Raw genomic sequence first — 10,482 nt, 5'->3', positions numbered from 1 at the left:
ACAACAACTATCGCAGCACCAACATCCCACGCACTGTCAGCAGTCTTCTGCAGCTGCACATACACATGCAGTACATGCAGCACATTCTCATGCACATATAACGCATAACGCACAGCATGCACAGCATCATGATGTACAGCACCATTCAATGACTGCAGGTTCAGTGCGCGTTGGTGGTGGCATTTCTTCACTATCCGGTGTACCTGGACGAGGTGGGTCAACGTTATCAACAATCAGTCTTGGTGGTGGAAATGTTAGTGGTACCGCATATCAATCGCTCTATACTCATCATCAGGTAGTGTAGTGGCGAAATGCGTGTTGTGGGTGGGCTTAAGTGTTAAATGTACCAAAAAACAAAAAAAAAACAAATTTAATAATAAATAGAATCATTCTAATTGTTGTAATTGTGACTCTCTATTAAACATTTACGTATGTGTGGTGTTATCGGAATAATAATAATTATTTTCATTTTTCATTGTTACTTTAATTTTGAACTTATAATTCTCAGTATGTTCAATGTATTACAAAGCATGCCATGTTGTGCTCTTCTTATTTTATCATCATGTTTGAAAAACTCTCACTGCTACTAGGCAATCTATAAACGAATGTTTTTATATATAAATTCATAAAATCTTACTTGATTTATTTTTATATTCTTTTTAGATTTGTGTTTTGATATATATTCTCGACAAATTTTATTGCCCGAAAACACCTTATGAACATTTCAACTCATTTATGACAGATTCTAATACGTTTTAAGTCCTTTTTGTTTTAATTAATTGGATGTAGTGCAAATTTTTTAACATATCTATGTTAATGATTTATAAGGGATTGCCTTTTCATTTCTTATCATCAAAATTTTCATTAACAGTCATTAACATCCAAACCACATTAACATATCCACAATCCATTCCAAGCAAAATTATAGAACTTCTATATAAATTATTTAGTCTATATATATATATATATATATCTTTCATTAAAAACAGTAGCAAACTATTTTGATAAAACTTCAGTATATATTGTATATACTCATAGTGCAAAAAAATATTTTTTTTTATAAATGGTATAGTATCTATATAATCTTTAATGATTGTCTCACAAAGCTTAGGTGTTATATGAGAAAATAAAATAGTATAATTAAACAGATTGATAGACAGAAAATATGGTTGAACAAAATAAGAAATACGACGGTCATAGTCCTCTCTGAGTAATTTTAATTTAAAAACCTTTTTTGTTTGCTTGAATAATTATAATAGTTTTTAATGGTTAAAATTATTGGTCTCAAAATTGAAAACTATCTTTAGAAAATTAAATAATAATTAATAGAGCGATTTCGAACAGTAGTGAACTACAACAACAAAAATTATTTTTATACCATTTTAATTAATTGAATTTTTGACTGGAATTATTTCTTGTATTTAATTATTCGTAAATAATTTTTTTGAGACTAAAAGTACTAAAGATTGTAAAAGTAAAAATAGTCATTACTGTTATATGGGCGTTAAAATCAAATTTAATAACTGAATTTAACTAAAAAACTAAATTATATTGACATGTAGCCCAATGAGATTAGTACCAAGTAATTAACTAAAATTAGTTGTCGAATTAACGTGCACAGAAATCAGGATCGTAATTAAATTTAATTTTTGTATTTTAAATTTACTATAATTATTTTGAGAACCTACTTTGGAATAAACTGAATGAATCATATTCAATTATTTTCGATTTCTTTATAAGCAGTGGATTAATACAACTTATCAGTTAACTGTTAGATAAATGTAATTTGTATTTGCATTTCAGCCTTATCTTCACCCAAGCTTTAAAGTTAAATCGCAAAATCAAACTAACAATGATTCTTTGATGTCTATTAGAACTTAATGTTATAACGTTACGATGTATGAACAGCTAAGTTAGAATTCAAACATTTTAATCGAACAAATAAAATGTTTGAGCTGCTCAAATTGCAAATATGCTTTAGATTTCATTTTATTACGATTTTGTGTTATACGAATACGTATGAACGCAATAGAATGTTCGAACATTTTGCAACGGCTCGATCATTTAAATATCGAATAGCGCGAAGCTATATTTCAAGCTTTAGTGTCTATATAAATAATCTCTTGTGGAATTCTTTAAATGATAAGTTCTTTATATATAATATTTTTTTGTTATTCTCTTTCATATTAAATTTCTAAAGTTCCTTAATTATAAGGTCTACTACTTTCGTGATTATTTTAACTGTTTAAGTAATGGTTTGCTACTGTTTTATGTTGTAAAAATGTTTAAATATTCCAAAAATTTTATGTTAAATGAAATTATTAAGCATTTTTGTTACTTTTTTTAATTTAGCCCCATCTAAGACGCGACGATAACCTAGCAAAGCCCAGCTGAAAATCGTTCCGTGATAATCAACATTCTAAACAACAAAAAAATAGGTCAATGAAGTATAAAACAACAACAAAAACAACAAAAAGAAAGTTACATAATAAAAATATAAATGAACAGCAGCAGCAATATCAACAACAACTTTATCATAGTAAAGATAAATTTACTACAGAAAACAATAAAATCTTTGCCAAAAAAGTAAAATATAAGAAGTTTTTGTATAAAACACAAGAACTCAAGGATCAACAACAACAAGAGCATCTTCATAAAACCATAGAAAAGTTAGCACTATTGCGTACTGTTGAAAAGGATGAGGATACTAGTGAGAGTAGCACCATAACTACGACAACATCACCAAATTCTTATGAAGCTGAGGATGAAAATGAAAGTGAAGAAACTCGTCGTGGTTACAAAAGAATGCCGCGTCCAAATGAAAATCTCTTACAAGTACAAAATTTCTTGAATTGTTTTAGTAAACATAATTTAATAACAACAACGACTACTTCTGATATTGCAATAGCAGCAACAACAACAACAATATTTACCAATTGTAATGCAATCACAACACTGACCAGAAACAATACAATAACAAAGTTTACTAACAGTAATGCAATAACAACATTTGCACATGATAATGCAACAACTGCATTTACTTACAATACCGCTAGAACAACAAATGTATACAAAACTGCCAGAACCTTAAGCACTCCCACAAAAATCTTTGAAGAAACAAATTATGAGAAAAAATATTTCAATGAAAAACAAGTTGAAATTCTGCATACAAAAAATAATAAAAAAAAAATTCCTAATCAAGATAAACCTATAATGTGTATGGCTGCATCAGTTCCCAGTGCAACAACTACAACAAGTGATTTAAGCGAACTAAACTCATCAAACGCTACGCTGCGCAGTTGGCGCAACATGAAAAAAGCATATATACATTCAATTACAGGAACATCAACAACAAATGATATTAAAGTTAATAGCACAACAGCAGTAGCAACAATAACAGCAACAGCGGCAGCACTGACTTTGAACGCCTCGATAACAACACCAACAACTTCCACTACAACAAAAACAAGTGCATTTTCTAGTAAATCAAATTCAATGACCACAAAGCCTGCAAAGTTCACAATATCACCAAAATTCTTGCACAAACCACGCAACAAGCTGAAAACTTTTTCATTAGCAACAAATGTGCCTACACATGTTGCAGTTGAGAAAGACATATTGCAACAACAAACACAACAATTATTCTATGAAGATTCAAATGCAAAGTTTAAAGACTTTTCAATAGATTCATTGCTAAATAAATAGAAATAATATAAATAATAATAATATAATATTAATAATTTTAGGCATTGCATGTAAAATATATTATATTAATTTATAAAAAGAATTGAATAAACATTTAACATTGACATAGAAATAACGATAAAACGATCTGAGTTAGAAAAAGATAAGTAGTTGAAAAAAATAATTTTTCAAAGTTCGAATTATTTCATACATTATTTGTTTATTTTTTGTGTAGACCACATTATTGCTGTTTTTTTTATCAATAATCTGAAATCTATTTCTTAGATAAATAAGACTTTTTTGCATATGAAAATTTTGTATTTAGGTTAAGGTTAGCTTCTTTTATATATACAAAAATTTCATTTAGAATTTCCTATGCAATTTGTTTTTATCACTTATATATATTTTAAAATTTTTTTTTTATTCTTATATATATATAGTTTTATTTGACAACCATAAAACCTGTTCCTCAAAGTAATAACATAGAATATAAGCATAATAATGTTAATAGAATTATATTGTTAAATTATATTAGCATAGCAATAAATACTAATATAAATATTAAATAATTTTTTTATGTAATAATTTTGTTTATTTAAGTTTAAAATATAAGCTATTTAATATTATACAAGTCGTAATATAAGCTAGAAATAAATGTATTGTTTATATATGTTAAACAAATTTTTTAAGTTATTATATATTCTGCAAAAATATTATTTAAATGTTGAAAATGCAATAGTTTAAGAAATTCAATGAATGAAATTGAATAAATAATTGTATATAAGCAAAACGCGGGAGAAATTTTAACATTTACCATTATAAGCCAAGAACAAGAAATAAAAGAAATTTATTAAAATTAATTATCCTTTTTGTATTTATAAAACATGAATATTGAAATTAAGTGTATTCATAAAGGAATTTTCACTTTTAATATTAGAAGAAAAAATTAATATTAAAACAAATAGCGTGAGCAAATAAACTTAAAATAAAAGAATTAAACGATGATAACTCTAATTCGTCCATTTGTCCATTTGTGGTGTTTCCTTTTCTGTATACAATATTATAGTATATATAAAATTAATTATTTTTGCCAAAAACGCTACGCTTTATTATAATCACAAAGAAGCTGTTTTTTTTAAATTTAGAAGGATTCGAATAGCAAAAACAAAACAAGCACAAAAATTTTGTTAATTAGGATCTTAATTTTGATCTTAGAAAATATTCGAATTTCTTTTTAATTAGTTTATAGTCCGTATATAATTTGTTTGGACTGACAGAACTCATATCTGTCAAATTAGAAGCGATGACTAATAGTGCAGTCTACAAGTAGCCAAGGCTGCACAAATTTTCAGTGCTCAAGTTTCAGGTTTTCTGTCATTTTTTTACTTTTATTTAGTGATACCAACCAAAGCACTTGTCACGCTTTAAATTAGAACTTATATAGCTAACAGTTTATATATATATATTGTTCATTTGTGGTTTTTCCCTTCTCATTTTTTGCGTAAAAAGAAACAGAATCATGTTTATAGATATCTGCATAATATTTTTTCTATTTCAAATAAGATATTTCCTAAGAATTAATCTAAGTTAAAAAGTAATTTAGACGAATCACTTTTTTGAATATTTCAAAGAGATTATTTGTTTATTTGTTTATTTTTTTTTTATTTATTTATTTTTGTTAATAGAAACTTTAACAAAAAAAATCAAAAATTGATAAAAGATTTATGTTCGCATAATGAGAAAATATTTCTTTGAAATTTTTTGTAACAATTTACCAAGTTATAAACTCATTAATAATGGAATCGCTTTCTTTCATATTCAAGGTGATTTAATAAATATTAGATACCAGGCAAGTATGTTAGCATGTTAAAGTTAAGAAAGGAAATTGTGGTAAAACAAGATTGATTACTGCTTAGTGCGCAGCAGAGTGTTATATTTTAAACTATTTTTGAATGTGATCATTTAAGTAATTGGAACTGATAACTTATAGTCAACGATAGTCTAGTATCGCGTAAGAGTTATGACCAGGGACACTATATTATGATCAAAAATTATATTAAAGGACACTAGGAGGTTGTAAGACGACTGATATTGATGACGTTTTTTTTGTTATATAGTATTTGTTTAAATTGTGTTTATATAAGTAATTGGATTAGCAGTTTAGAGACTTACATAGTTAAATTTGTACAAAGATTTGTTGAAAGAGATCAGGATGAACTCAGACGATACTGCCGATTAACATAAGATTGCAAAGTTTGACCTCAATAACATAAATCAAAAATAAAAGTAGTGTTTAAAAATTTAAAATGAGAGCATATTATAATATTTTTTAATAAAAAAATGTATTCAGTTAAATTGTCTTTAACTACAAATGTAGAAAGAAAAATTAAGTAGTTTTACTCCCAGTACAATTTTATATAAAATATTTCTTGCTATGAAATACAATACATGCTAATTGCATCTCAGAGTAAAAAACAAAGAAAGCTTTCTACTGTACCATACGTTTTTTTTTTAAAGAATGGACAACAAAATTTTTAGATATGATAACAGAGACAAGATGTACCTGAATCCATTACCAAAGCGTTTATTTTTTTTTTTTTTTTTGCGTTAAGAAGTAATGCGTTTATTGGTAATGCATTTAATGGAATAAATAATAATGCAAAATAGAAATAAGAGAGGATATAATAAATAAGCATTTAGAACTACTAATATAAATATTTATATGATTCATTCGTAAGTTAATTTGACCAATTATACGTTATAACAAATTAGGAACCCATAAATATTTACGGTTAATATAAATATCAATCAATCAATCAATCAATCCAGTACGTTCCCAGGGGAACATTGGGCCATAACGAACTTTTTCCAACTGTCACGATTTTTTGCCAGGGTTTTAATTTCTCCAAAGGTTTTTCCGCTTGCTTGGACTTCTTTCTCCAGTGTTCGCTTCCACGTTTGCTTGGGCCTACCAGGTCTTCTGCTTCCTTGAGGATTCCATGTTAATGTTTGTTTGCAGATTTCATTTGGTGCCTTCCTCAAAGTGTGCCCGATCCATTGCCATTTACGCTTTTTGATTTCGTTTGCTATAGGAAGTTGGCGGTATCTTAACCATAGTTCGGAATTTCTAATAGTGCGGGGCCACCAAATTTTCAGAATTCTCCTAAGGCATTTATTTATAAAAGTTTGAAGTTTATGAATCAGGTAATACTTTTGTAATATTAGTAAAAGATTTTAATATATGAAAATAATTATAAATTAAAAATTATTTATTAATCATTTATTAGTGAAAAAATACAAAAATAAACTTAAAGCTAAGTCAAATTAAAATTTGCTGATACTGCTCAAAAAAACTCAAAAGTTATTACAATATATATACATATATATTTTAATAGTAAAACTGTAACTTAAAACTGATAGTATTGTAGAATGAATTCGATATACAGGTCCGATAAGAAGCAATACTTATAGTGATTATATTAAAGTACTGATTGTAGAACAATTTTAGTTAATTGAATGGTTCGTACCCGTGGACCCGGAACTTCTTGTATTTTCAGGCAATGTTTTCAGTTAATTATTTTAATTAGTTAATTTCAATAAATTAATTACATTTTTGTTCTTGTCTTTTCTTCGCTATTCGACTTCTAACTTTTAAATAGTTTTTTTTCGTCATTAAGACGCATCACTCTCGGCAAGAAAAAATTAATATTAAACAAAAAAATAATTTAATGGATTGAAGGAGTAGAATTTGAAAACAGATCTGAAGTTATTTAGAGATCTTTAAATTCACGCTACAGTAATTGTCGAACGAAGTAGTCTATTGAGATAGTTCAATGCAAAGCGCTAATTAAAGTTATTACTTTTGTTGTTCATATTCCACAATAGTATTGCCGTTTAAAGATAAAAAGTAGTAGTTGTCTAAATATTTAAATATATTTTGTATTTCTTTTAATTTACTTTTTTAAATAAAAAGAAATATGTTAAAAATAAAGTTTTTAAAAGTTAGACCAAGCCAACAAAAAAATATTATAGAAGGGTTCGAACATTAATTAAGAAACAACAAAAATTTTGATTGATTTATTGAAATTTGACTGACCATACAACTCATCAGCAGTGATCTTAGGAAATATTCGAATTTTTATTTAATAAGTTTATAGTCCGTATATAATTTGTTAGACTACAAGTGCTAGGCTTAAAACTCGTGCCTGTCAAATTCGAAACGTGTTTTCCATAAATAGCTAAGACTGCTTGACAAAATATTATAATAATGAATTATGGATTAAGAGTTATATTTTTTATTCCCTCTTCTTGCTTGTATATTTCAGAATCACTATAATTATTAGGTTGAGAGGATCTTGTACTGTGACCTTCATTGTAATCACAGCGAAAGTTTTATGGAATTAAAGTATTTTTAAAGTATATTTTTTTCAATAAAGTGAGTATGAAATTTTGTTTACCAAATCTTATTACTCCGTAGGTCAGCCAAATATTTCATTCTTCTGTGTATCACTGTAAAGCACGTTCCCGCTACGTATTTTACAGACTACTTTCTTTCAAAACATACTAATTCCAGTGAAGTGAATTTCCAGATTTATAAGGTAATAATGCAATTCCATAGTGTCCTAAAAAAGTTCGTATAATAATTCATAAATTATTTTGACACACAATTGCACAATTCTGTAAACAATTACATTAAAGGACCCAGTCAACGATTTTAGTTGTGTCAATTAAGGTATACAGACCTAACATAATCTGCTCTGATTCTCTTGTTGTTCTTTGCTCTTCTAAATCACAAAAAAAAATGTTGACTAAATTTTTTATCATATCATAAACTTAATTTACTAAACCAGTTGAACTGGAGTATACAACAGACTAATTGCAGTGATTATTGGGTTCTGGTCTGTACGAGACCAGGCCGCCAAAATGGAAATCCTTCACAACACTTACTGACACAGTTACGTCCAGCTGGAGGAAAAGAAAACTATTTTTCACTGCCTCAATACACGTGCTGCCCTCTAGCGATAGAATTCAGCTAAGTCAGGTAAACTATTATTCAACAATCTGGAAGAGCTAGCGGAAATTGATATTAACAAGCTCTTACAGTTCCTAAACCGCATGGACTTAACCGTGCTTTCAACACAAACAACCAAATAATCAGTTTTTAATGTGAATCTGACAATAGAACACCGCAAAAGCTCTAATTGGTGATATAATATAAGAATATGTATAAGAACTTAATAATTTTGATTGTACTATATCATTTATTATGTTGAGGCTAGTTGAGTCAGTGCACCTGAGCACTTTTACTCTCTATTGACTGCGAGGTTTCTTCAAAACCCCTTTTTGCGCTTTGACTAGATTATTGTTTATCACTTCATCAGACTAAGCAATAATTGACCTCAGATCTGCATACCTCCCCGAGGAGCCTGTAACCATTCTAAGATTTGATAACGCGGTGTTGGTAAGTCTGTCAGATTTCGCAAATAATTTCTGGGCTCTATCCTTTATGTATTTTTTGATGGGATCAATCTTGATGTCATCCCTGAGCATGTCATTTGTCCTAATGTATCATGTGAAAATATAATTTTTATATATAGCATTTGCAAGGTGTATTTCTATGACTGGATATAAATAATAGTTTTAAATTTAGTTTGTAAAATAATATTAGAAAACATTATTTTACATTTTAGTAGTGCAATTATATATTGTAAACTTACAACCCACACCACACCCACGAAATGTAAAATTCAAATAAGCACTTCATATCGATAAGAAGTTTTGTAATATATAACATGTTTTGGATTCCATGCACCTTCACCTTCGTTATCGGAAATGTGATTTAGATATAAACATTTGCATACAATCTCAAAGTCGTAATTAATATTGTAAAGTTCTATGAACAAACAAAAAAAAACTCAACGTACTCTTCGCATATACAATATTTCGCAGATAAAAACAAGATATATAATTGACTATATCTTATCTGACATTGAAAATGTTGCTTAGTTTGCTATAAAAGATTCAACTCAATTTTCGAAAGAATAGTTGATTTTTTAAATTGTTCGAAATTAAAACGGTTTTTAGTGTATTCTGCGAAACGGTTAAAAAAATAATCGGTGGAAAATCACTTTTTCTGGAAATAATATGGATATCAAGTTGCAAAGGAATATTAAAAGTTTATATCTGTTAGTGCTCAGTTTGTTGCTAATACAGAATATCAATTGTAAAGGTACTTAAGGTACATGAATATAAGCAGTGAATAAATAACATATCAAGGATATTTTCAAATAAAAATATAAAAAAAAATATAAAACTAAAATTATTACTCAAAAAATCTGTGCTTAATACATCATTTAATGAATATGTATAATACATTTGGAAAGGATAATATTATATATATTATATGTATATAAAATTTAAAATATTTGAATAAATAAATGGAAAACGATTTTTGCATTTTAGAAATTTGAGCTTTATACCTTCTTTATTTGACATATAATATATATAAAAAGTTAGTTTCTCAAAAAAATAGAAAATATGCAGAGATTGTTAATAAAAAAAAAAAATTTTATATATATATTTGTTATTTAAAGAAATTCAAAATATTATTATTTTTGTGAAATTTAGTGTAAAAAGTGTTTCCGAAACAATTGGTTTAATTAATAAGAATTTTACCGATGGTAGTGCTTTAAATATATAATAATAAAACATGTCTTTTATAAAAAAGCTCTAAATCTTTATAAAAAAAATAATGTTTTTTAAAAAAAATATTATTTCATACGATTTTCCATGAAAAAA

General features: G+C 27.1%; 2 protein-coding genes across 3 annotated transcripts in view; both read left to right on the top strand.

Moving 5' to 3' along the window:
• The first annotated feature begins 7 nt into the window (after nucleotides 1–7).
• Nucleotides 8–3,747, top strand: LOC119684208. 2 transcript variants are annotated; one of them, XM_038098200.1, is made up of 2 exons: nucleotides 8–212; nucleotides 2,353–3,747. In XM_038098200.1, the coding sequence occupies exon 2, from the start codon at nucleotides 2,443–2,445 to the stop codon at nucleotides 3,703–3,705; it is 1,263 nt and encodes a 420-aa protein (XP_037954128.1). In that variant the 5' UTR covers nucleotides 8–212; nucleotides 2,353–2,442; the 3' UTR covers nucleotides 3,706–3,747. The 2 variants fall into 2 exon arrangements, with proteins under 2 accessions (XP_037954128.1, XP_037954127.1); XM_038098199.1 differs by having other exon boundaries at nucleotides 8–295.
• A 6,035-nt stretch (nucleotides 3,748–9,782) lies between these two features.
• Nucleotides 9,783–10,482, top strand: part of LOC119681781 (laccase-like) — a 4,115-nt gene continuing 3,415 nt past the window's right edge. Inside the window, exon 1 of the mRNA XM_038095059.1 lies at nucleotides 9,783–9,913. Coding sequence (XP_037950987.1) covers nucleotides 9,829–9,913 — 85 coding nt within the window. The 5' untranslated portion in view covers nucleotides 9,783–9,828. The remainder of the gene's footprint in view (nucleotides 9,914–10,482) is intronic.

Source organism: Teleopsis dalmanni, chromosome 2, assembly GCF_002237135.1.
Source record: "Teleopsis dalmanni isolate 2A chromosome 2, ASM223713v2, whole genome shotgun sequence".
Classification (NCBI taxonomy): Eukaryota; Metazoa; Arthropoda; class Insecta; order Diptera; family Diopsidae; genus Teleopsis; species Teleopsis dalmanni.
Note: the sequence above shows the minus strand (reverse complement) of the source record. Positions and strands in the feature narration are given on the sequence as shown.